Source organism: Rhinolophus sinicus, chromosome 1, assembly GCF_057876585.1.
Source record: "Rhinolophus sinicus isolate RSI-liver-muscle chromosome 1, RSI-T2T, whole genome shotgun sequence".
Lineage (NCBI taxonomy): Eukaryota > Metazoa > Chordata > Mammalia > Chiroptera > Rhinolophidae > Rhinolophus > Rhinolophus sinicus.
The window spans coordinates 156,389,733-156,417,119 of NC_142501.1; the positions used below are offsets into that span (position 1 = coordinate 156,389,733).

The following is a 27,387-nucleotide window of genomic DNA, read 5'->3' on the forward strand; positions in this document are numbered from 1 at the left end:
AGATTTTGTAAAACTAATATCACTTGTCAGTTTTGCAGCTCCTTCCATCGAGAGAACTAAAAGCATTTCACAATGTTTTTTCCTCATGCCCTTCTCTTCAAGGCAATTTTTGCTGGGCTAGGTTTATTTTTATCATTGCAGCAACCAGTTTTTAGAAACTTTTGGAAACAAAAAAAGAAAAAATGAGAGTGGCACTGTAGCTGACATTCATTTTAGCTGCTTCCTAGTGTGAACATTTGAGTATTTCTAAAACCTTCTAAGTATGTCTTATTTTTTCTCAGTTTGTCCCAGTTCTAAATCTCTATTCTGCTGATTGGGTGAAAAAAAAAAATAAAAAAAAAAGAAAGAAAGAAAAAAAGTTTTAGTGTAAAACCTTATCCCCAGAAGAATGACTTCATGAACTTTGAGTTAGATCTTTATTTTTTGCTGCTTCATGACCTTCTTTTTCAGCACCCTTTTGAGTATAAACACAGAGGTTAGAATGGGAAGGGCCTCTGAGAGTTACCCAATTTAAGTCTCTCATTATACATGATAAATGATTAAGGGACATGGTCAAGGTCATATAGCTCATTGATGGCAGAGGTCTGACTAAAATCAGGAATTTCTGATTTCCGGTTTGGTATTTTTTGGTTTTCCTAAACAAAAGTCATCTATCTGGATGCAACTAAAGGACGTCCTCACAGAATCCTAGTGCCAACCAACAGGTTGAATTATACGCTAGCTAATTGAAAATTGGGAGGGGTTCTATTTTTCCAGTTTGAATTTATTTGTCAAATACAGAATGGTAAGGTTGAATGCAAGACATTTTTTTTTCTGACCTGTGGATCTTGTGCAATTTATATGCAGCAGATTTGAAATGACTGGTGATTTGTGTACCTTCCTTTAGGCCACCACACCATCTATATTGGGGTCCATGTGCCGAAGAGCTACAGGAGAAGGAGACGTCACAAGAGAAAGACAGGGCACAAAGAAAAGAAGGAAAAGGAGAGAATCTCTGAGAATTACTCTGACAAGTCAGATGTGGAAAACGCCGATGAGTCCAGCAGCAGCATCCTCAAGCCGCTCAGTGAGTGCCCTCTGGGTGCTGGGGCCTCTCTCGGCCTCACTCCCACACCCTTGGGAAGGACACTTTTTAGTATCTTGTTGCCAATGGGGAGGGACCCAGTAATGCGGGGAGGGTCTCCTCTAAAGGATAATGTCTACAGAGATGCTTTTGTTGTCCTAACGAGTTGGTCTAGGAGGAGATTTGGTAAAAATTCTGAGTTGGTCAGAAAAGATCTAACAATATTTAGGCATGGTTGTGTGTTCTGTATTTTGATTAGGGAAACAGGGCAGAATATTATAGATGGTATTTAACTACAGTAATCAACAGCAACTGGAAGATTCTTCAATAAGATTTTGGATTATTTCTGCTTAGAAATAGGCTCTATTGAGATAGTAGGTCAAGGTGAGCATTTGATATATATATAATTACGTTTAGATGTACATAGATATAGATATAGATGATACTTACTGGGTTATAGGTGACATTTAACCAGATTGTGGGCCAGTCAATGATTTAAAAAGGAATAATGGAAAAGCATCCCTAAGGCAGAGAAGAATGTAGAATGACACAGCTTTCGAAATGTTGGACATATTAGATATCATACTTTGGATAGAAGTGGTACTGAGAACAGAGTAGTGGAAAGTCAGAGAACACCCTTGGATTCAAGTAGTTGGGTGGGCTGTGTGTTTAGGTACATGCGTACATTGTTTTTGATGTGGAGAATATTTGGCTCTCTGAGTAACTGTGTCTGAAGTGAGAATGAGTATGTGCAGTAGAAGGGAGAAGCAGTAGAAACACGTGCCGACTTTGGGAGATTCCCCAACACCCGTTACATAGTGACAGCTTTTCATGTTGGCAGAGCTCTGTACATTCTTCATCTTTTTGCTACAGTTGCAGAAATACGGAACCTGCCATAGAATGCATTGGGGTAGCCCAGATGAAGATCCAGTTCAGTCATTGCAGGTGATGAGAGACCAAATTAGAATTAACAGCTCAGGAGTGTTGAAAAGTGAATTCACAGAGTTAAAGAAGGTGCAAAATGTAGTGATGTGAATCTGTGAATCTTTTATAGTCTCACCATTGGAATTGAGCAGGTGGTTTTGAAACTAGAGAGGTACTATGCTGCGAAGGGCACTACAGATGGACCTCCAAATTAAAGATAAACGATTTGAGGAGAGTTTGGACATGGACCACTAACTTGAAATTTAAAGGTGTTGGAATAAATGTAAGACTTAGAAAGAACCAGAGGGCAGGAGGCAAGGGTTATGTACTTTGCATTGGAATGTTAAGGTAGAGCCTTTCTGAAAGGAATCTTTCACATATTGACTAAAAAAAAAGGGGGTGGAGGGGTCTGTTTCAAGTAAAGTCCTTGAAATGCAGATAAAAAAGGTCACAGTTAATAGTCTGGAAGTACAAAAGATAACATCCCTTTCCAGATAAATTACTACTGTCTATCTTGATTTGCTATCTTTTCCGGCAAGGCTTGAGCCAGAACCAGAGGTGCTCTCCTCAGACTGTATGTATGATCTCTCTGTCTCTCTCATAGTCATCTCTCATCTGCAATTTAAGAACAAGAGTGCATCATCACTATAAATACTAAAAAGGGAGAGACGCTCACCTAGACAATGGGCCAAGGGATTTGAGATGATAATTATGTACCAGCTTTGTAGGAAAGGCAATGGAAACTACTATGGCCTTGATACCAAGTCAGTAATAGGTAATGAATGGATCAGAAAGGTAGTGAGATCGAATGTGTGTCTACCATGGGACTACTGTTGCTTCCTGTGGCATTTGGGGAACAGTTTGAGTACAGCATGTACAATAAACATTCTCTTTTCCCTCAGAGGTCTTCTCCCTGGGGAATACTGCACTGTGGTGTTGTATACTTGCTTCTGGAAGTGATTGTATTGAGAGACCATTGTTAAGGACCAAATTGTTCAGTGATCATAAGGAAATTATTTATAAATTTGCATTTTATAGTTAGTTATTTTCCTGCTAGTCAATAAGGTATGCTGTAATATGCCTTGGACGTATTTGACATGAGTCATCCAATTTGACATGAAGGTTCTCAGAAATTACTGTATATTTTCTCCAGTGGTTATCTTGGAGATTAGATGGATTGGTAGCTGGTTTATCTGATGCAGTTCTACTTAAAATGTTACATTTGTTACATTCAGATACAGGACATTTAACTATGATTTTGGGGAAGCTACAGGGCCCTGGCACCAACATGACAAAATTCTTACGGGAAAACTCACTGAAATATCTACTTAGTATGTCGTTATTGTTTCTCAAGAACAGCCACACACAGTTTCTGTTACTCTTGGATCTAGGGTTTTGGAGTTAACTTGTGTCTGTAGACATACCATGACCTGTAGAGCAGATTCTAGTATGGGCCTGACATTGTATCAGGTGACGCTTCTTCTGAAAAAGCCCCACATGTAAATGGAGTAACTTAATGAGAATCATCTCTGATTCTTTCCTCGCTATCACCCCCATATGCAATCTATCAGTGACTTTTGTTGAAATACGTCTGAATCTGTCTACTACTGAAAAGTTTGGCCTCCACATTCTGGTTCAGAGAATTGTCATCTCTTGTACAGACAAGTGCAATAGGCTCCACTAGTCAAGTCTTTTTCCAAAAAGACGCAACAGTGATCATCATAAAGTGTAAATTGGGTCATGAAATTCCTCTGCTGAAAAGTTCCTATTGTCCTTAGATTAAAATCTTGATTGGGAATCATGGCCCACAGTGTCTCAACAGTCATGCCCTGTCATTCTCTCCTTGCTAACTTTACTTCAGCCACACTGATTTTTCAGCTCTTTGGTGCCCAAACCTTTTCTGCCTCAGGGCCTTTCCACATGTAACTCTGTCTTTGTGGAATAGTCACCCCATTTTTGTCCCGGTTAGCATTTCTGTTCCTCTATGTTCCAGCTTTAAAATTTTGTCTCTTCTGAGCTGATTTCCTTACTACTCTATCTAATGTGTGTTCTCCAGTGTTATTCTTTCGCAGCTCCATATTTGTTTCCTTCATAATACATGTACCAACTTGTGATTTTGTGAGCCTACAGTTTTGTCTTGTGCTCATGCTAGATTGTAAGCTCCACGAGTGCAGGGATTAGATTTGTTAACTATGTTATGTCTGGCACAGTATTTGGTGCATAGTATATGTTTAATAAATGCTCACTGAAGAGTAGTTGAATGGATTGATTACTACAGAGAAAGACATAAGCATTGCTTTTATTTGTCTAAATATTTCCTACATTACAGATAAAGGTTCAGCTGATTTTCTTGTTTTTAATCCTTGCAAATCATCTTTATACCTCCCTACTCTGCTTTCCTCCCTTGCCATGTAAATCTGATTCTAACTTTTAATTATTTTGCTTTGGAAAATGCCTCATTATTTTAACCATTGCTGCAGTGGTGTTTTGGCCTGGGTAGATGGCTCCCAGGTGTGTTGAACTGCTTGTCATGCACAAGTGATGGAAGAAATTGATCCACTGGGCGCATGGATTCATCATGTACACTTAAAAATGCTCACGACTCCACACAAAACTCGGCCACCTGAGCTTCAGAAGCCTTATTAAAGAGGCATGGAATTGAATACTGAAGGGCATTTGTAAGAAAAAATAAGCCAAATGTCTTCCAGTATTTAGGCACATGAGGAAGATGATATGATTAATGGGTTCGTTTAGCTTATGACACAGATTCATTTTCTTTTCTCCATGGTTTTGGTGTCAAGACAGGGCTTCTAGAGGCTCTTTTTTTTTCTTTTTTTTTAAGTAGGGTGCAGCTCACAGTGGCCCATGCAGGGATCGAACCGGCAACCTTGGTGTTATCAGCACCATGCTCTAACCAACTGAGCTAACCGGCCACCCTAAGACAGGGCTTCTAAAAAGTGAACGCATGTTTTGGTTCTCACACTTTTGATGCTTTGAGGAAGGAAGCTAGCTAGCTTTATTTTCCCCTCTGAGCTCAGCAGTAACTCCACGTGCTTGCAAAGCTGCTCTTCTTCCCAATGTAGTATTGAGCTGGTGTCCCAACTTGGGACACAGAGAAGGAAACGTGTGACAAGTGTGGTTGGTATATGAGCAGTGGGGAGAGAGGCTGGGGAAGAAAAGTAAAATGGAAGAGCGAGTAGGAGGAAAGACAAGGGAATGAGGAGGTGGTGTGGAGTGGGTGGTGGAGAGAAAAGTTAGATTGTGCTCTTTCTTAAAAATAATCCTTTTGCCTCCTCCACGGTGCACTTTTTTCCCCCCTAAGGTAGCAGCTGCCATCCTCTGAGAGTTGCCCAGATAGTGGGTGGGAAGGTGGTCCTTGATGAGATAGGCTCTGGAAACACAGCTTCCCACTAGAGATGGTTTTGGCCTCTATCCTTCTCATTTTGTTAGTGTCCTGGATATTTATGGGGGATTCACAGGCCGCTTTGTGACTGCAGAGACTCTGAAGATGTGTAAATTGTTAGGGAACAGAGCTACAGATGGAACACCCTGTTCAGCATATTGGTCTGAGGTGCGATATATTTCTTGACAAGCTTGAATGTGCATCAGTGCCTGGGGTGCTAACTGCCTTGCTCACGTATGCCTTGCCTGTGGAAGAAGCATCTTGCTAGGTATATGCACACAGACACTCATTCGGTCTGTGGAATCCTTTTTTAGCTCTTTGGCTGTGTATGAGAGCTGATGGATCTATGCTGGTGAGCATTGTTCTGTCAGCCTGGAACAATGGATGCCCGTGGGTGAGCCTATTACATGCAGGAAACTGAAACAGAGAAATGGTTGTAGCTCTTGTTTAGTGCTTCCAGGTAAATGGCCAGAAGAGCTTTTCACAAGAGCCAAGTTTATCTGGACTTTTGTCATTTGACTTACCCTTTTCCCAGTGCATACCCCTGTGCCCTCCCCACCGCCTGACCTTACTCTTCTCGGTGCATTTCTGCTTTTTCTTGATTTTTAAATGTTTTCGGTGAAGACCCCTAGTTCCCCTAATTCTGATATTATGAAGTAAGATTTCTTTCGTTTTCTTCTTCTTCTTTTTTTCTTTAAATTTTCTGTTATGACATTTGCATATCCCCCAAATAAATCTGTATGCAGGAGAGAAGGGAATCTTTGTAATGTGTGTGAAATGAGGTGGATTCTTTCCCTGTTATGAAACAAAACCAAACACAACACAAAAGAGCTATGTACTGTCTCCTCCATCTTCTTCTCTGTTCTTCGTCTTATATAAGTAGGAGGAAGTACTTTATCTTTAGGTCTGAAACAAAGGCTTTTTATATTGAACAACTGAAAACTTAAAATGTGCCTTTTCAGAAGGGACGCTGCGGTGTCATCTTACTGGAAAGGTAGCATATTATAGTAGGTAGAAGCACATATGCGAGCCATATCGAGTTTGAATTCCAGCTCACACCAGCAGTGTAACCCTGGCAAGATACTCAACATCTCTGTGCTCTAGTTTCCTCATCTATAAACAAGGGACAATGACTAGGACTTAATTCACAGTGTTCTGAGTAGTAAATGAGCGATGCATCTGGTTAGCAGTAATGGTTAGTAATTATTGTTTTGAGTTCCTGCGAACACATTCTTCAAGCTCATCTTTCCCCATACTTTGTACACAGGTAAGGTCAAAAGCTTCAGACTAAAACTGTAGAGATTAATTCCCTGTGAACGCTAATCACTACTCTTTAAGCTCTTCTGGCCTTTTCTACTACAAATTCCCACTAGCGATTCCTTTGCTTTACTGTCAGGTTGGCTCCTTCCTCCCAACGGCATCTTTGGGAGAAGTAACCCAAATAATAGTGTCTTAACTTGCGGTGGGTATCAGCCTGGCTGCTGGTTGACAGGTGAAAAGCCCAAGGAAATAAGTCTTTCAGGGGGCAGAGGTGATACCTATTGTTGCTGCACTTTTGTGTAGAATACTGCCACTAGCAAGGGATTGTTTACCAAATGTGCCCTTGAATTTAGTCAACAGTTGGAATTCCCAGTTCTGGGCTCCTGTAAGCAAATGGACCGTTTGCTCTTTCATGAGAAAGACCTCTTTCTGGCTCTTTCGTTGTGTTTCTCAGTGAAATTAATCTGGTTAAGAAGGGCTGTTGGGTGGGACAAGTCAGCAAGTAGAAGGCAGTGCTGTGCAGAAAGAATACATGTTTGGCGTACTTGTGCTTTTCGTGGCACCGGGTTAGCTCAACAATGTTGTATTTTGTGTAGTACAAATAATTCCTCTGTGATGCTGATGAATCCGGGAGGGCTGTGCCGTGGTGCTTCTGTCTTCTTTAGTCGGTTAATGCTATAACTCTCTTCGGGAGCCTTGGATTTCTGAAATGAAGCCCTCTTGTAGTCACCTAGAGGTGCCCTCCAAGGGGCAGTTCTTAGACCATGGAAGGGTGTCACGTCTTGTTGTCTCTGACTGTTCTGTTACAATAGTGATTTCGTATTATCATACCCTGAGAAGTTATGAATAGTGTGTTTACGTGTGTCATGGGAGAGTTGATGTTGCTGCTATTTATAGTGACTCATTAGTTCAGGAAACCTCAGAGTGTTCCACTGTGCTCCAGGGGCCGGGGTACTCAAGGCTAAAAAGAGATTGTGATTGGGGGAGAAAATGGGGGGAATCAGAGCAGCGTGTAGAATTTAAGATGTGAAATATACTTTACAGAAGTGAATGGGGTGCAAATAACTGTCTGCCACGGGCATTGCCACCTAAGCAGAAGGCAGGACGTGTCCTGTAGTTTGGGGTCAAGTTTATAAGACAAGAATTGTGAGCAGTGAGTGTATTTGTGAATATGTGTGTGATTGTAATGCACTGAAAGAATAAGATATATTGGTAGGGATCTTCTTGAAATGGTATTCTATTTAGGAAATTTCTCTTCGAAGGAAATTATTTTTAAAGGATTATGTGGGTTCTTAATACTGGGGATTTAGACTCAGGGCTTTGCGAGTTCGAACTCGCAAAGCCCTGAGTCTAATGTAGAAGTAGTTAGGATGAGGGACCATCGGGAACCATGGGTATACTCAGTAAATAAATTCCCTGGAATTCTTTCATAAAGTAGGAATGCTGGATTCTTTTAATAACTTTCCTATGGATGGAGAGTGTTACTTGACTTTTCATCACATTTTGATAGCTGTATTGTGAACATGGAGTCCCCATTATCCTGGTTACTTGCATAATAACAATCTCAATCATCCTTGATTATTCCCTATTCTTTTTCTTCCATAGGCAGCCACTCACTGAGTCTTATTGGTTTTTTTTTCTTCAAACTGTCTCTTATGTCTGCCCTTTTCTTGAAATCCTAAGGCAATAGCTTATTTGGGTTTTCAGCCTTTAGGTTCTTCCTTGAAACAGAAGGGAGATATTGCAGACAAGGCTCCCAGACATCTAAAATATCACTTCCTCCAGTCTTTGTTTAATTAAACAAATAAACAATAAAAAATAAATAAATAAGAAACTTCTAATGCTATTTATTACTTAAAGCAGTTTCCTAACCTGGGGTCCTTAGACATTTAAGAGTGAATTGATGATGTAATGGAGTTTCCTCTATGATTTTCAATATTTTAAGTAGTTTAATGAAAATTATAGGTTTATTGTGTTTTAGCAAGGCCTAAAGGTACATTCATAATGACTTTTCAAGTTTTTGAACTCCTGTGGCAAGTATGATCTACATTGTATATTCTGGTACTGAGACCTGTAATGCTTCAAGTATTGACTTACCTCTCTCATTCAGGTGTGTGTCATCTCTGCAGCAGTACTGTTAGAGCCTCAAGGGCGGGAATAATATCTCATACTTATTTTGAATCATGTTCTGATATTTATACATCCCTTGAATGGATGCATAAATGAAATGTCCAGAAATTACCAATTAGGTTAAAATATTCTGGTCTGTCCATGAAAATAAAAACTGAAAAGAAAAGGTAATGTAATTATTCAGTATTAACAATTACCTTAGTTAAAAAGAAAAAGCTAACCCCCCCCAAACCAAATCTTATTTAAATGTGATTAAAATATAGTAGAAATCACCCAAGTCGTGCAATAGGGTGAGTTGAATAACGGTGAAATGAAAAGAGAGAAGGCCAGGAAAAGCAATTTTTTCCTCATGCTATATAGTTCTGCAACTTTGTTTTTCAATAATTAGCGCATAAATAAAATAGAAATTGTCCGCGTTTTCATAACAGAAATAAAGGTGCTACTCTGCATATACTTTTTCTCATGGGAAAATATTAAAATGTGTGAAAATATACAGGTCAATGTAAGAGTGCAAAATATTGTTCAAGATGCATTTCTCTAAAGAACCATATAGCATGCTTTAGTTGGAATAATCCTGCCTTTGCTTATCACTTTTTATTTAGGATTAATATTCCAGTGGGGTGAGTGAGGATTATATCAGATAGGCTACTCATGACAGTGAGATTCTTAATTACTGAGTGTGTCACCTATGCTGTTTGTGGAGTGTCTCACATAGAGACTTTGAGAATTGTTTACGCTCAGCCATTAAAAAAAGGAAAGAAAAGAAAAGAAAGGAAAAGAAATCTCAACATTTGCAACAACATGGATGGACCTAGAGGGTTTTACCCTAAGTGAAACAATTCAAACAGAGAAAGACAAATACCGTATGATCTCACTTGTATGTGGAAGCTAAAGAAAAACAACAACAAAAACAAAGCAGAAACAGACTCATAGATACAGAGAACAAACTCATAGTTACCAGATAGGAGGGGGTTTGGAGAGGAGGGTGGAAAAGATGAAGGGATTAAGAAGTATAAATTGGCAGTTACAGAATAGTCATGGGGATGTAAAGTATAGCATGGGAAATAGAGTCAATAATATTGTAATAACTATGTATGGTGCCAGGTGGGTACTAGATTTACCAGGGAGATCACTTTTCTACATTATATAAATGTCTAACCACTATGCTATACACCTGACACTAATATAACATCGAATGTCAACTAATTGAAAAAAAATGTTATTTCCAAAAAAAGAATTGTTTATATATGTGTTTTATGGATAAATAGATTAATCCATGTTGCTGCTGGGATGAACGTTTGTATTAGGTTGGTGCAAAAGTAACTGTGGTTTAAAAGGTTAAAAGTAATTGCAAAAACTGTAATTTCTTTTGCACCAACCTAAAAATACATCCTTCTCAGAATTAGGATTTAATGATTTTGAAACAAAAACGTTCTTGAATTTTTCAATTCTTTTGCTCTTTGCCAATTAAGCAGAATTCCATTTTTTTTTTCAAAAGCAGGATGCACTCTATAGCCTTAGAAGCCACTTCTGGTAGTGGTGTTATTGTGATCCAGCAATTTGTATTAAAATTATCTTTTGTTAGTTACTCACATTTTATCACAAAGGCCACAAGAGAAAGCAATTCTATTTAATTGATTCTGCTTCATTTATGAGGCTTTGGGAAGGAATAACTTAGGTGTAATGGAAAATGTGACTTCTGAATGCAAATTTACAATAAACATGTGGACCATATAGCTGGCTGTGTTGGTTCAAAACCAATGTTGTTTTGAGCAGAAAATAGAGGGTGATTTCTGTACCCAAGGCATGGGAATAGCAATTTCTATAACTAGAAATTCACTGCAGATTCACCCAATGTTCAGAACACTTGCTTGAACAACTATAAAATTCTGCTATGTCAATTCTTGGTCTAACTCTACTTTGTTACTTTTTGTGAAAATGCTGAACTCCCAAAGAGAAACCAAAAAGCAAACAAGCAAAAAATTTCAGAAAGATTTTTGGATTATTTTTAATTGATGTCCACACCCAGAAACAGCTAATACTCTCCTTTGTTCCTCCAATTTTTAAATACAGATTTTGAGCTAAAGATAATCTGGTTAAGAAAGACTGAAGGCAGATAACTCGTATTCCACTGGCTATTTCATTTCTATTAAGTGTTAATCAAAGTTTTTGAAAAGTATGTGTGATAAGTTTGGCTTGAGGAAACTTCTGAGTTATTATTTGCATTCTCAGAACAGATTTGGAAGGTTTATAGATCTTTTTCTCCCAATGAAACTGACTGGAAATCTGCATGCTTCATTCTTTAAGCTCCATTTATTTGATTATTTATAATTCTTTCTGACATTTGTGTAAACATCTAACTGGTGAATATAATGGGACAAGTTTGAAGATCTTCTTTGCATACTTTTGTATACAGGCGGAAGTGGCAGAAATGCTTTTCTTGTCTGACAGGTTGGGAAGGATGTACTCTCTTTAAGAGTGGGAGTGGGGAACTTTTATTTTAATAGAAGGCTCATCTTAGTTTAGATGAAAATGAAACCAGTCAAGGGCAATGTATAAGAAAAACCAACCTAGAGAATGTGTTTATTTTTTAATAACAATTGAGTTTAAAAAAATGTCATTGGTTCTGTGTTTTGGCCAGTCCTGGCGATAGAGGGAGAAAGTGCATGAATGACACTGAAGGGAAGAGAGGAGATGACAAATTCTGAGAAAGAGGACGTGGAGGAACCCTGACTGTCAAGAAAAACGATAAAACCAAAGAAGAACAGAACAGTTACTGGGAGAGTGACAAAGGCTAAGACATCTCCCCTCAAAATAGAGCCCCATTACTTAGCAGGACCAAGTCTCTTTATGTGCTCTCCTCAAACCATTACCTGCCTTACTGTAATTCCCTAGGAATAGCTTTTTTTTTGCACCATGATTATGAAATGATTAGCTTCCTTTCATTCTTATATTTATCTTTTTGTATTGGTTTTAGAATCATCTCTATAAGATGTTCTTCCTTAAGGAACTTGGGCTTTGCCTTATAGCTATACTAGTCCTTCTCTTAATACTTGCTAGTTCTTGTTTGCTTGTTTTGTTTTGTTTTTTGTGGGTTTTTTTTGACGCCAGAACACCATAATATAAATAACCTTAGCATTCTAAAAAGTAATTTTAAATAGTCTCTAGTCTTCTAGCAGGTCATTAAATATAATTCAGCAATTCAATATATACTCCTTATATGAGAATGCTCCCCAGGATTTGTTCAGCCATCAGACAAAGCTGGAGGAAGGTACTTATTTTCTGCAGAGGATACCCTGAGTGTCCACACCAAATCCAAGACTGGCTCCTTAGAAGTCTGCCTGATGACAGTGGAAATTCAGAGTGATTCAATGGGATTTTTTTTGGAAGACAGCTGGACTAGGGGAATTTTTGTAAGCAATGAACCATTCTTTAATTGAAACCATTGGATGTGGTTAGTAGTTGATTTTAAAAAACACCATGTGTTAGTTAATTCCTATATACTGTGACAATCATAGTTTAATCAAAAGCTGCTTGTGACATTTCTGTTTAGAGTTCATAGAAGAGTGGCTTGCTTCCTTGAAATCCTGAACTCTGTGCCAAATGCCAGCACATTCACAGTTATAGTTTGGATTTTAGGCGATTGTGCAACTTTTTGAGTACTTTCACTAATTTTGTCACTTTCACTAATTTGTCATATTCGGAAATTGAATAATATTTTCCCAGCCCTTTGTTTGGTAACAGTGACTTTTACTCCTTTCTCCATAGTTCCCCTGAGAGGAAATACGTTAATATGACTGTTTTTTTATTCTCCCTTTTTTTGTCCAGAAAGCCAAGCTAATGCATGATCTCACTGAGACATGATCTGTTTGTATGACCCGTAAGCTTGTCAGCTTGTCATCATCCTTGATGGTACTGGGGCAGGCACCCTTGATGGTACTGGGCCAGGACAACTGGGTAGGACAAGAGGTGTGGCCAGATCCTTGAGTTTTCAATGCAGTGCAGTGCAAGTCAATTCAGTTCTTTTCAGTTCCATTTGATCCAATCCAAGAAATAGTTATGGAGTACTTTTTCTTTTCAGGCACAGTCCTAGGCACTGGGCCTACAGAGATGAAAATTGCATGAAAAAACTGACAGTTTAGTGGCGAAAAATGGCACATATCAGATGTATTTCAGAGAACATGGTAGTTGCTCTAGTGGAGTTAGACGCCAGGTGGTATGAGCACATAAAGGGAACTACCTGAGCTTGGTCGGGGATGGAGGAGAGGGCCTCATACAGGAAGTAGCACTTGAATTGGGCCTCAGAGTAGCAGGTGGATGTCAGGAGGTTGAGGAGGGAGGGCAAAGAACTGGTAGGTGTCACTGTCTCTTTACCCAGGAATGGGCCAACACAGGTGGTGAGCAAGCTGAGGTACGTCTACCAAAACATCCCTTCCCGTTTAAGAAGGAACGAATATGGTTGTTTTCTTTCTGTGCTGAAACGACCATGAGAGTCCATTTTAGGAGACTGCCTCATATCCATTCCTTTCTTCTTTATACTCAGAATCCCAGGTTTGTTCATGGAAGCAATGTAGCAGCTAAAAATTTCGATTTCCCGGGTTCCCATGTGGCCATGTGACTTAGTCCTGACCAGTAAGATGTAAGCTTACGTGTACTGGGTGGTTCTTGGGAGAAATGTATTGTTTCCTAATGGAAAGGGATAGGTGCTGACACACATTTTAATGGGTATTAGTAAATGAATAGTTTAGTTTCATTATTTGCTCCGTAAAGTTAAAAATTGTCATGTGTTTTTACTTCCAGGAAGTAAGACCTGACACCTCTTAACTTTGTCATTAGTGTTGGTGAGTCTGAGCAGTCCCTTACAGTTTCTAGGTTGGTCTGTTACATGTCTGTCTTTTCTCGCTCTGCTTACAAAGGAGTGTTATGAGAAGTAGTAAGAATGAATCTGTGTATGAGATAACTTGAATTTCATTGATAAAATGTTGCTGATAATAATAGTAATAATAATAATAAATATTTATTGCACACTACTCTAGACTAGGCACTCTGCATGTACCTAAAAAATATAATCTTAGTTTTCCTCATCCAAGGTTTTAGAGGTTACTAGCCTCTTTTTTGGGGTTGAGGACATTGAAACTCACAGAGGTGAGTGACTCACTTGACATGACGTGGTTGGCAGGTGGCATTGCTGGGACACTGGGGTCTCTCTGACTCCAAGCAAAGGCTCTTAACCATTGCACTGAGTGATTATGAAAAAGGTTGGATCAGGCTTTTCACAGCTTCATGCTAGAGTGAATGAAATTTGGCATCCAAATTCAATTTGTATTATCGATATTGATTATTTACACCACACTGCACAGTGATAAAGAACTTAAGCAAAATGAGTGAAGAAGCCTTTCCTCTTCTCCCTTGAAATTCTACATGTGTAATAGAAATCTTAGCTTAGAGTCACAAGTCATATTGTGAATCCTTGTATTGCTGATTTTTAAAGTAATCACATTTACTATTTGAGAAGGTACATAAAACAAAATTTAATTAAAGTAGCTAAAACTGACAAGCTGAAATGGGTAGCGTGGGTAGGTTTTGCTAAGCACTGATAGTTTTCCTTTTTGGGTGAAATATCAATAACCTGTTATTTGTCGACTGATACATTTATTTTTTTAATTTTAAAGTTTTGAAGTTTGGTCAGTTATCTTGTTTGCATATTTTGAAAATATTTTGGTTTCTAGTGAGTTTACTATAAAATGTTACGCAGCTTCCCTGCTCTAGGAAGTCCTTAGTCCTCCAATCTGTTCCTTTGGAACAAATGATGTCATGGAAAAGTTATCCAGTACTGAGAACTCTAGGAAGAATCTCTCAGTAAACCCCAGGATCACATGAGTATCAGGAAGGATGAAATACCTCATTCATTCATTCATTCATTCATTCATTCATCCAGAATATTTATTGAAGTTCTACTGTGTACCAAGGATGGTGCTAGATGCTTGGGATATGACATGGGAGCAAAATTAAAGGCACTTTATAGGTTACTGGGAGAGGCACTTACTAATCAAATACCCATAATAAATACCCAAATAAATGTTAAATCGCACCTATGTTAAGTGCTGTGATGGAGTATGGCCCGTGGTGCTATGAAATCTGGTAATAGAGAGACTTGACCAGATTAGGGAGGTTAGGAGATGACTTCTGAGAAAGTCATACTTGAGTTGAGATCTGAAGTAAGAGAAAGAAAAAATTTGGTGGAGGTTGAGGAGAAGAACACTGCAGGTAAAAAGAAGAGCACAGAACAAGGAAGGTTCTGTGCCAGGAAGAAGCATGGTGAGCATAAGCACTCATGTTTAAGACACGCCGTTAACACTGGTTGATTATGGAGAGGCCTCATTAAGGAAAATTGTATCTAAAAAAATAACTGTTTCCTTGGACTAATATTTGAGAAAATGAAAGTACCAATTTCAGGTTAATAGTCATATAGAATGGTAAATGCACATAGTAAGTTAAAGCATCAATTTTTAAAAATCTGAGTTTAAATAGGACTTTTTGTTTCCCGACTTTGTATTTTTCCCCCCCAGTGCTGTTTTATCTACTGAATTACCTCCAACTTCTGCTTACGTATCATTACCTTTGTTTCTGCAACCATTGTTCTTACTCTATCAGTATTTCAAACCAAGGGTTTGTTTTTCAGCCCTTAATGAGTCTCGGCAAATGCTTCTTGTGTTGGCAGGAGAGATGCATTCCTCCCTTCTCCAGTGGCTCCATGACTGTCTATTTTGATGCAACATTTTAGTGGCCATGAAGATCATCCCCGGAGGATACCAGTTCTACAATTTAGAGTACAGAAGGGAGGAGGGGCAAACCATTCTGCGTGGATGTTTTAGTAGCATTGACTTGAAATCCTGCACATGCCTTTTCTGTCTGTGACTCACATGGTGTAAGGAAGAGGAGGATCGCATGACAGGATCAAGGGCATACAAAACCTCAGCCCTGCTCTGCTTACTCAAAGATTTCCTTCCAGATGACTTTACGTGTATCCCCAGAGTGTGGAATGATATCTTCCCATGACGATTCGTGGTTTTGGTTTGTTATCTTATTCTGTCATAGCTAGGGCAAGAAGAGAAGTTTCTGATGCAAAGGGAGATTTTATTGAGCCAGAAGAATTTTGAAACCTTTGTAGTACGTACATCAGTGTATTTTTTGTTCACTGTCCTTTTGAAGTCTGTGACGAGGAAATACGTGTTTTCTCTAAAAAGAAATCAGAAGAAATCTGAGGAGGGCCTCATTAATTGTAGTGAAATATGTTTTTTATAGTACTTGTCATGTTTTCACACATTGCTTTTCCCTCCTTTGCTCCAAGTTGCGTTTCTCCATCAAACTTTTTTGGATGGCATTGAAAGTTTCCCTGGGCACTTTGTGCACAGTTCAAAGGGCATTCAGAAAGTTGAGTAAGTTGAGTTGACTATATTTTACAAAACATTTTTGTGTTGTGCTGTATAATTTATAGAGGCTTTTATACACAGTATCCAATTGTTCCATAACCCTTGACACAATTAGAGCAAGCATTAGTACCGTTTTAGAAATACAAATCAGAGGTTCCCAAAGGCTAACAACTTCCTGAAGTCACACATCCTGTATTGGAGGAGTCAGGCTTAGGACAAGGTCTTTGGACTCCTGGGCTGGCTCTCTTTATACTGTATCATGAAGCTGTATCACTGGTGTGGCTAGGGATGAAAGTGAGGAGCATTTGATGGGGTGCAATCAAGTTCTGGAGGATTCCATGATTCATTTCTCCAAAGCTTGGTGTATTCAAAATTAGAAAATTACAGCTATGAGTAGTTGTTTTCCACTTGATTGGTCTAAAGTCAACTGAATCCTATAGAAAACTCGTTTAAAAGTGGGTTGCCTTGGAAATGGATGAGCACAGCAGTATAATAGCTTTTACTGTATTTGAGATTCCAGCAGTGTAGGTGACAGTTGGGTCTTTCTGAAGGGTGTGGGCACATTCTGAACGGGCTTTTCCCATTGCTCATCAGCTCAGTCGTCACTGCTCTTATTAGAGCAGTCACTCACTTTCACAGACGTCTTTTGAAAATCTTGGTGGTTGTTTATTTTCTGAGTTCAGAACATGTAGAAGTAACTTCCTTTTGGCATATTGCATCCGTTGTCCTTGCCTAGCAGGTAGTGGTGTTAGGAAACGCATGCTGACTTGAGTAGGAACATGTCACATTTGTGACTTTACTTTAGACTTAATGAAGGCCTGCCACCTCCATGATTATATTTGATCTCACAACAACCTTGTGAGAAATTTAATGTCTGTTTTAGTGTTCCCTTATTTTACAGATGAAAAAAGCAGGATTTACCAAAATGACACAGTGGTTAAAACCACAGGCTTGAAATCATCGTTTTAGTTCAGCTCTCGGAATGCCTCACTTACCAGCTGTTGATGGTGGGCATGCCTCATGACTGTTCTAAATCTCAGTTCTTATAATCTGTAAAATAATGTGAGAAAGGTATCCATCTTTGGGTTCCTGTGAGGGTTCAATGAGTTCTGAGGCCTTCACACAGCACTGGCAAATAATAAGGATCAGTGTCTATTCATTATTGTTAAGTGACGTGATCACATTCACACGTTAGCAAGGAGTGCGGTTGGGACTTGAACCTCCACCTTCTACCTCATCATCTTTTCAGCATACCGTCCCGCAGCAATTTCCTTTTTTCTCTCTTCCATGAACAGGCAGCTGCTGCATTAACTTATTAATGAGGGGGATGGGTTTTTGGAATAAAAGATTTAGAGATGCTGAGAGAACATTTGAACTCCTGGAATAAAGCCAGCAAATTATTCTAAAAATGGAGAAACACCTACCCTCCCTATTATTAAGAGCTGTTTGGTTCTAGCTCAAATTTAGCTTTTAAAAAATTCCCCCTCGCTGAATTACATTAGCAGTCTATGAGTACTTTGGATGTACCAGTTGATGTGATGTATCTACTGTCATTGGTAGCGCATTAAGGGGAGATGTTGCCTCCCCATATTATAAGCCTCTTTATGAACCACAACCTGTTCCTGGGATGGGGCTGGGATGAGGGGTGCAGCTCACAGGTTCATGAGGAACAAAGCATAGTTTCATTTGCAATGTTCTTCTCTAAGCAAATCAGTTTAGATTGGTGGCCAAACAAAAAATTGCCTTGAGATGTTTACTGAATTGGGATTGTCCCTTGAAGTGTTTACATTCATTTCCATTATGCTGCTGCTGTTTTTTCTCAGGGAGTCCTGCTGGAACTTTCTGTGGGGCCTAGCATGGTGGCTGCTTTGGGCCCCCATCACGACACATCTTTCCCATTTGCCTGCAGGGGTCCTCGGTGCTGCACCATAGTCTGCGTCTGTGTGCACACTTTCACTTGGGTGACATTCACCTCTTCTCTGATGTAAAAATCATAATACCTGACCTTATATAGCACTTGACAGGTTACAAAGCAGACTCGTATACATAAATGATTCTGAGAGGTGCTCAGAGATTATTATTCCTACTTGACATGAGAAACCTAAGGTCTGAAAGTTCACATGAATTGCCCAGGAAGAGGGGATTATTATGAGAAATACTTAGGCCTTGAGCATCCCAAGTCTGGTACTTTTTTCATAATACTTAAATCAGTATTTTCCCCTTGACGGAATGAATTAGTTGATTAGTTAATAGTGTCTCACAGTCTATGAAACATTTGGGTGTCTTGTAATAATTAAATATGAGTGAAAATAGATGTCAGGACCAGGGAGAACATACAATATGCAGAACTACTAGGACCAATATTGTTACTAGAGGTGAATTTAATTTGTCTTTGAGCTTCCTGGCAGTCAAGATAAAAAGAGAGACAACTGGTTACATGTTTCTTATCAGGAAAGGAAGAGCATGCTAAAGAGAAGTAAAGCTTTTACTAGAATTGTATTCTAAAAGGAATGTTTCACGTGAGGCTTTAGATAAGGGGCAGTAAGAATAATTGAAGATAATGCTCTCAATTAAATTGTGTAGCTATGTAATACAGTAGTCCTCCCTTTTTTGTGGGACATATGTTCCAAGACCTCCAATGGATGCTTGAAATTGGAGTGTACCAAATCCTATATATACTATGTTTTTTTCTATACATACATACATACATACATACATACATACATACATACATACCTATGCTAAAGTTTAATTTATAAATTAGTCGTAGTAAAATAACTACAATAACTAATAGTAAAACAAAACAAGTGTAACATTATACGCTAATAGAAGTTATGTGAATGTGCGCTCTCGTGCTCTTTCTCTCTCTCAAAATATTTTATAGCACTGCTCACCCTTCTTGTGATGATGAGATGCAGTGAAGTGAATAGTGTGGGCATTGAAATGTAGCATTAGGCTATTATAAGGGTTATTTGAACACAAGCACTGCCGGACTACAACAGTTAATCTAATAACTGAGATGACTATCAGGCATGGAACATATACAGTGTGGACACACTGGACAAAGGGATGGTTGATGTCCTGGGCAGGGCAGAGCAGGGCAACATGAGATTTCACCACACTACTCAGAACGGCACACAATTTAAAATGTATGAATTGTTTATTTCTGGAATTTTCCATTTAATATTTCTGGACCGCTGTTGACCGTGGGTAACTGAAACCATGAAAAGTGAAACTACAGATAAGGGAGAGGGATTATTGTATCATAAAAATACATTGCAAGGGGGCTAACATTTGTTGGGTGCTATTATGTGGCAGGCACTGTACTTATTTTATTTAATCCCCATAGGCATTTAATTATTACAACTACTTTATAAAGTTATCATTATACCCACTTGATGACAAGGAATGTCAGTCTCAAAGAATTTATATAACTTGCTCTAGATCACATACCTAATAAGGGGTAAACTTGTAACTGGGACCCAGACTTTGATTGTAGAGCCCATGCTGTCTCCACTCCATCATGCTGTTATAATGCTTTGAGGAGGGAAGTTAACAGAAAGCAAGTATATCATTATCTCGTGCTTCTGCATTTTCCGGGGATGTGTTTTCAGAGGACTGTTTTCTATAAACATCACTTCTCTCATCGAGGCTTTGGTAGGAGGTGGGTGGTAGAAAACCTCTTGTTCTGTTGCTGCTTGAGAGTATTTCCTTAAACTAAGGATAATAGTTATTTGTTGTTGTTGAATATCACTCACTTTATATACATGACCTTCTTTAGTCTTCCCAGCAACCCAATGAGGAAGGTACCGTTATTATTCCCATTTTGCAGAGGAGGAAAGTGTGGCTTACTGAGGTTAGAAGACTCACAAAGGGTCATACAACCGCTCATTGGCAAGCTTCAAATACAGATCTCTCTGGTTTTAAAGCATATGCTTCACTATTGTGTTAGTGGGCCTCTAGAAGTGGTAAAGTTGTTCATCTTTGGGAGGTGCATGGTGGGGGGTGGGATGAGATCTTAATCTAGATTCTTGTCTGGAAGGATGATTATCTCATCTCAGCACTGTGATAGACTGCGGGGGTACCTACAGGCAAGTCCGTTTTCGTTGAAAGGTAGTTGGGTCAGCTTCAGCATATGTTCAAGCTTTAGTGTGCAGACTTTCACGTCATATATCATGAATAATAGGACATTGACAAGCAAAATTTTCAAAGGAGATGTTCTTGATGACTTTCACAACCACAGGGAAACCTTAAAATGTTTCTCAGTGGATTTTATTTGATGAGGTCTGTGAGGAAACCCCCAGGGTGAATTAACTACTAGATTCAGGCATGTCAGGAATCGATATGGACCAATTTAATTTTGGAGAATGCAACCAAATGTAATGATTTTACTTTAGAATATTTAATGCAGAACTGTTCTTTTTGACAGTCCTTCAATATCACGATCAATTATGCAAGTGAAGTCACTCCCGTGTTGTGATTATTCTAATATAATAACCACTCGTACCATCACCACAGTAAGACTAGGTAATGTTGACTAAGTATTTTTCTGAGTGCTTGACAAGTAGTAGCTCATTTAATCCTCATAACAAGGCCTATGAGGGAGGTATAATTATTAACTCTGTTTTATAAATGAGGAAATGTAGGCAGGTGAGTAATCTCACCCAAGGCACACAGCTGATAAATGGTTTGCTCACTCTACTAGTCTGCTTTTTATACATGGTGGATCAAATAAAAATAATTCTATCTTCTTCATTGCTGGTTGCAATACAACCAGTCCATATGCAAGTGATTTGAAATCCTTAAAAAAACAAATTAAAAATAATGAGGGCAGGGATGGAGAAAACAACTGATGACTGCTAACTTCCTTAGGAGGGAGACCACACCGGCTCAGCCTAATTTTTACAGTGAGGAAAGTACCAAATGACTAGGAGTGTCTACTGAGTGCATGTAGTTTGGTTCATAACTGGTTTCAGTCCACAGAGTCAAAAGCTGGTTTAAAGTCTAGAAAAATTCAGTCTTATGACATTGTTCTTGACACGTTTCCTCACAAGGTAATGCACAGTTTCATTTATTGATAGTAGCATACTTTTGCTTAAAGTCTACTTGCACCTTAAGCTGAATGTTGGATTGAGAATTCTAGATCTATATACTGATAAAGAACAGATTGGCGTAAAATTTTGAAAGAACAGCTAAGTGATTAAGCAGTCTGTGGCTCGGGGAAGCGTATTGGTTAAGGCTTGGATGCTGAAACCAGATTGACCTGGATTAGATGTGTGGCCTTGGTCCCATTTACGCATTCTAAATTTCAATTTCCTCATCTGAAAAAATGGGGATAATACTACTTAACCAACAAAGTTGTGATGATAAAATGAAAGTCAATAAAAAGTGCTTAGCCTCGTCACTGGCATATTATAAGCTATATAAATATGCTTTATAAGGTTACCCGTTAAAAATGGGACAAACAATGTTCGGAGTCCATTCGGATAGAATTATACATGAAGAATTACAGCAAACAGTTTGGTAAGGACTGGGGGTGGGAGGCTGTCACCAAATAAATGTTCCTGAGTAATTTAGATATCAGAATTTAAATTTCCACATGCAGTTTGTGTCTTTGGTGGAGCTTGGGCTCTGATGATCAAACTCGGTAGAATTTTTTTCCACCTGAAAGGGAGGAGGGCTGTCCTGTGCCAGCGCAGAGAGAGCAGGAGCTGCTTCTCAAGAGGTGGAGTTCTAGGCCAGTTGTACCTTTTACCAGCTCGTTGACATTGTGCACTTCATTGTTTTTTGGCTTCAATTTACTGAGCCACGGAATGAAAGTTGGTGTAGGCAATCTCTAATTTTTCTTCCAGTTCTCATATTTTACCATAAATTAGTTTAAGCTATATAAAACTAGATAAACTAATCAGTTAAAAAATAAGTTGCAAGAAAGAGCTTTTCTTCAGATAGTCACAAATAAAACAGAGAGGAAATAACTGAAAATAAAACAAAACTCTGAAGTAGGTTGCTGGAGATTCTGTTTGTTTTTAATTCCAAAATGTCCCTTAGGGCCAAATGACCCTTTACTGTCTTTCATTGATTTCTTTGGAGAAATGTCCTCAGCTCATTCACAGGCCTAGGATCCTTTGCTTCCTTCCTTGATTGAAAAAAAATTCTTTTCAGTTCTTTTCACTGCAACAGCAGGAGTCGCCCCAAAGGATGCCGGCACAGGAAATGTTTTTAATTGTTGCCAGTGGCAGTACAACTCTTCTCTGAGTTGCCCTGAGCTGTCACCAGAATGAATATGTGAATGAATCAAATGAATAGGGAAGATAGTTCAAATAGCAGACCACAGTTTTTTTCTCCCAAAGAACAATTTTGACTTGAGCTATGGGTCATTTGAACTGGAGATATAGTTGGCACAGTGCCTTGGAAAGGCTTGTCACTTTCTTTCTACAATACTTTCTGAAAAGTTTCCCTTTTATTTGAGACTTGTTCAAAGTGGCTGTCATAATTTTCCTTAAAATAATAGTGACAGGGAGTGATGACTAAATGTAGAGTACATTCTAGAACTGGTCTCTGCCTTTCAAAGTTTCAAGGTAATAAGATTTGTTCTCAGAAATTTAGCTCTTTTTTCTCTGCTACTGCTTTGAGAGCAGTAGTAATATATAGCAGGCCAACAACATCACAAATTGCTTAGTTAAACCAATACATTTAATATATGAGACAACTGAGGAAAAGTGACGTGGCCAAGGTCACCCAAACAGTTAACTTAGGCCCCTAGCACTCAAGCAACTGTTTCCCTACCATGCTACATTTCCTTCCTATATTGGGCTGGGGCTTCCTACTTTGTACATAATAACTAGAATTTGCCACAGCAATAATCATCTTTCACCAACATTAGAACTTTAGAAGAATGGAAATATTTTCCTTCTTTCTGAAGCCATGCTTCTAAATGAGGTTGAGCATCAAATTAATGAGGATGTGGTTGCCAAACTCTCCTGAAACTAAGAGACACTAGAAGAGCAAAGTGGAAGCATATGTGATGGAACTAGAGCTTCCAAGGCAATTGGTGAGTAACAGAGCTCTAAGTTTGTATCAGAGACTTTTTGGAGGGCTGAGAATGTGGCAATCAGTCTGGAATAATCCTGTGGCACTGCCAACTGGAATATTATAGTATTTTTTCGAAAAACATTTTGTTTTGGAAAAAAATTATAGATTTATAGGAAGTTGCAAAAGATAGTACAGAGAAGTCCTACCATGTTTCCCTGAAAATAAGACCTAGCTGGACAATCAGCTCTAATGCGTCTTTTGGAGCAAACATTAATAAATTATTATATTATATTACATTATATTGGACTGGATATTATATTATATTATACCAGATCTTATGTTATATAAGACCCGGTCTTATGTTATATAAGACCCGGTCTTATGTTATAATAAGACCAGGTCTTACATTAATTTTTGCTCCAAAATACGCATTAGAGCTAATTGTCTTGCTAGGTCTTATTTTCTGGGAAACACGGTATGTACCCTTCACCCCATTTCCCCCAAATGGTTACATATTATTAATAATAGTATAATATCAAAACCAGGGAATTGACACTGGTACAATGTGTGCATATAGTTCCGTGTCATTTTATCATCTCTGTATAGATTTGTGCAACCACAAGATACAGAATAATTCCATTACTACAAAACCTTCCTAGGGCTATTCTTTATAGTTACACCCTCTCCTTTCACACCATCCCTACCCTTGGCAACTCCTAATCTGTTTTCCATGTCTGTAATTTTGTCAATTAATTGATCTTATATAAATGAATCATATAGTATGTAAACTTTTTAGATTGGCTTTTTTTTTTTCCAATCAGAGTAATATCCTTTAGATTCATTCAAGTTGTTGCAAAGAGTTTCATTTTTTATTGTTGTGTAAAAATCTGTGGTGTGGGTATACCAGTTTGTTTAACTGTTTGCCTATTAAGAGACATTTTGGTTGTTTCCAGTTTCAGGTTATTACAGATAAAGTTTCTGTGAACAATTGTATACAGGCTTTTGAAGGGACATTACTTCGTTTCTCTGAGATAAGTGCTGAGGAGTGCAATTGCTGGGGTGTATGGTAAATGTCTGTATAGTTTTTTAAAGAAATTGCCAAACTATTTTTCAGAGTGGTTTTACCATTTTATTTTTCCACCAGCAGTGTATGAGTTATCCAGTTTCTCTGTATTCTCACCAGCATTTGGTGGTGTCACTAGTTTTTGTTTTAGTTCTTAGAATAAGTATGTAGTGATACTTCTGTTCTGGTCCTAACTTGCATTTTTCTGATGGCTAGTGGTGTTGAACATATTTTCATGTACTTATTAGCCATCTGTTTATCCTCTTTGGTGAAATATCTGTATGTTTTGCCCATTTTCTAGTGGGATTGTTTATTTTATTTTTTACTGTTGAGTTTTCAGAGTTCTGTACATAGTCTAGATATGAGTCCTTTGTCAGATACGTGATTTGTAAATATTTTCTTCTAGCCTATCACTGGTCTCTTCATTCTCTTATCAGGGTCTTTCACAGAGCAAAACTTTTAAGTTGTGATGAAGTCCAGTTTATTGGATGTTTTTTTCTTTTATGGATTATATTTTACACGTCATGTCTATAAACTATTCATTAAGTCCTAGTGCTGAAGATTTCCCCCCTTGTTATCACCTGAAGTTTTAAAAAAAAATTACATATAAATCTATAATCTATTTTGAGTTCATTTTTGTGCAAGGTGTGAGGTTTAGGTCGTTTTATTTTTAAAATTTATTTTTTCCTCTAAATAAAGATATATTATCTATATGAAAATGCACATGTGGTAAGTTCATGTACAGTTATTATGTTACCCACTTTTTATATTTAGACAGTGTCTCCTTTAGAAGTGGTCCCTGCAAATAAATAAAAAGGAAAAAAATTAACGTAAACTTGCTACTTTTGGGCGGCTACTGAATATTTAAATAAATGAGAGGTAGTAGATTTCAGGCCAAGTAGGACTCCAGAGGAGTGTATCTCCACCCCGGATTTTATTTCCCGATTGCCACTTGAATGCACTATACTTGGTTTGAGTTAGACAGTAGATGCTAACTACAGAGCAGACTCCGGAGCTTGTGTTTGTCATTGATGATTCTGCAGTGGGCCTGGAGTCGAGTTCAAGGCTCTACTTAAGAAGTGCAAAGTGGAATCTGAGTCCATTTTCGTATTTAATACAGTGCTGAAGGAAGAGTGCACTAGACTTTGGTTTTGAGGGGCAATATAATGTAGAAGAAAGAATGCTAGGGTAGGAGTCTGGAGGCCTGGATTTTAGGGCCAGGCCTGCAGTAAGGAGTTTTATGACTTGCTGCAACCAATTTTAACTCAGCCCCAATTTTCTCCTTTGTGAAACAAGGGGCTTGGACCCTAGATGATCTCTGAAGTCTCTTCCAGATTTATATTTCATAGTTCTGTGAATTTTTTTTTAAATAAAATGGACTGTGATATGATCTTTGTTTTCTCTTGATTAGAATTGAAACCTTGATATAGGAAATGATAATTAAATTCAATGTGTTGTGGAAATGCCCCCATTAACTCTGTGTGTGTGTGTGTGTGTGTGTGTGTGTGTGTGTATAGTTTACATGTATCTAATGCAACAGGGTTAATTGATTGACAGGTTCTCTTTCAAAAATATTTGAGCGATTTTAATGCCCTGTTAAATATTGTCTGTTCTCTTGAAATTGACAATCCATTAGCAATATCTAAGTATTGCCCATAAAATGCAAACTGTTGATTTGTCTTGAACAATACACAGCATCAATGACTGATGGCAAAAGGCATTCAAATTTTCTCTTTTTTTGTTTCTCTTTAATTTTTTAAGTGAGATGACTGCATGATGTATTTTATTTCATTCTTGTATTGCTTATTTACATGATCTCAGTTCTTGCTCACTGGTACAAGCTCTGAAAAAGAGTGACTTTTTAATGAACCTTGTTAAAAAAACCTTATAAAGTTTGGCTTGGGATTTGAACAGTAAAGGAATGGAAAAATGATCTGAGTTCTTAGGCAAGAAAAAGCATCCATGGCTTGATAAAGTTACAAGTGGGCTCTGTGGAAAGCCAGAAAATAACCTGTTTGGCCAGTGTATTATAGTGTATGGCAAGCAGACAGGTAGCTGCATTAAGAAAAAGGGCATCCGTAACACTGATTTTAACTGGATCAGAAGCATGTCAATCATTATTAATGAGTGGAACACCCGTGACTTTTTTTTCAAATATTCAAAGAAACAGGGACCATTACATTTAAAGCCAAGGCGTGACCATGCCAAATAGACTTGGTTTTTAAATCTGATGAGCGAAATCTGTTGTGAAAATACCTACCAAGTGTCCTGTCATGCATTTTGGGAAAGGTATGTCACTCTTTGCCTTTTATGATAAACTAAAACTGTCTAGCTGCCTGTGTACAGCAACAACGACCATGGCTCTGGTGATTTGTTTTATATTTAACATCATTATAATCACTATTCCATCTCACCTATCCCCTGATCCTCATTTGTCTTTTGTTGTCTTAGGAAAGCTTTGAATGAAAACCCCGTCTCCATCTTTGATCTTTGTGTGCTCTTTTATGGCGATGTCTCTTGGAACAAGAGGATGAGTGGGGCACAGAGTGTCTGCAGTAGCTGAAATGTGTGCAGTCTTGACATTTGACTCACAGAAGGAGCTTCTCTTGTCATCAGAGTCACACAAGGCCAAACTGTTCTGCCTCAGTTGTGTTGACTGTCTTGCCTTTGTGGGTGGGAAACCAGCCGAATCTTGGCAGAATCAGGAGTAAAAGCTGCTCTTGGCTCATATGTGCAAGTCCATAGCCTCATTACCCTAATTTCCAGGGAAGGAAATGTAAGGCTGTCAAGGAGTGGCTTTTGAGTCAACATTATTGCTATGGGATCCCCCACTTTCTTTCTTTAAGATTCACGGCTGTAACATCACTTCAGATTGTACCCATTAAGAATTGATTGCTGTTTATCTGATTGGGTATGAAACTTTGATTACTTTTTTCTACAAAATTTCCACTGGTTTTGCATGCGTTCCAGGTCACAGGGAACTTTCATGCAGAGTTCAGTGTAAGCTGATCCCAGGCTCGTCTACAGTGTCATCCTTTCAGACCCAAGGAGCTTTTTATAGTCCTCTTGCGGCAGATCC

At 38.4% G+C, this 27,387-nt stretch overlaps 1 protein-coding gene and 1 non-coding gene across 9 annotated transcripts in view; one reads left to right on the forward strand and one right to left on the reverse strand.

Annotated features, from left to right (window-relative positions):
• SLC4A4 (solute carrier family 4 member 4) overlaps positions 1 to 27,387 on the forward strand; it is a 343,883-nt gene that overhangs the window by 65,522 nt on the left and 250,974 nt on the right. For all 8 annotated transcript variants that reach the window (XM_019757100.3, XM_088791346.1, XM_074324475.2 and 5 more), the window contains one exon: positions 887 to 1,066. In XM_019757100.3, the coding sequence (XP_019612659.2) occupies positions 887 to 1,066 (180 nt within the window). The remainder of the gene's footprint in view (positions 1 to 886; positions 1,067 to 27,387) is intronic.
• Positions 4,847 to 4,920, reverse strand: TRNAI-GAU (transfer RNA isoleucine (anticodon GAU)). Its single transcript has one exon. It is a non-coding gene; the product is annotated as a tRNA-Ile (tRNA).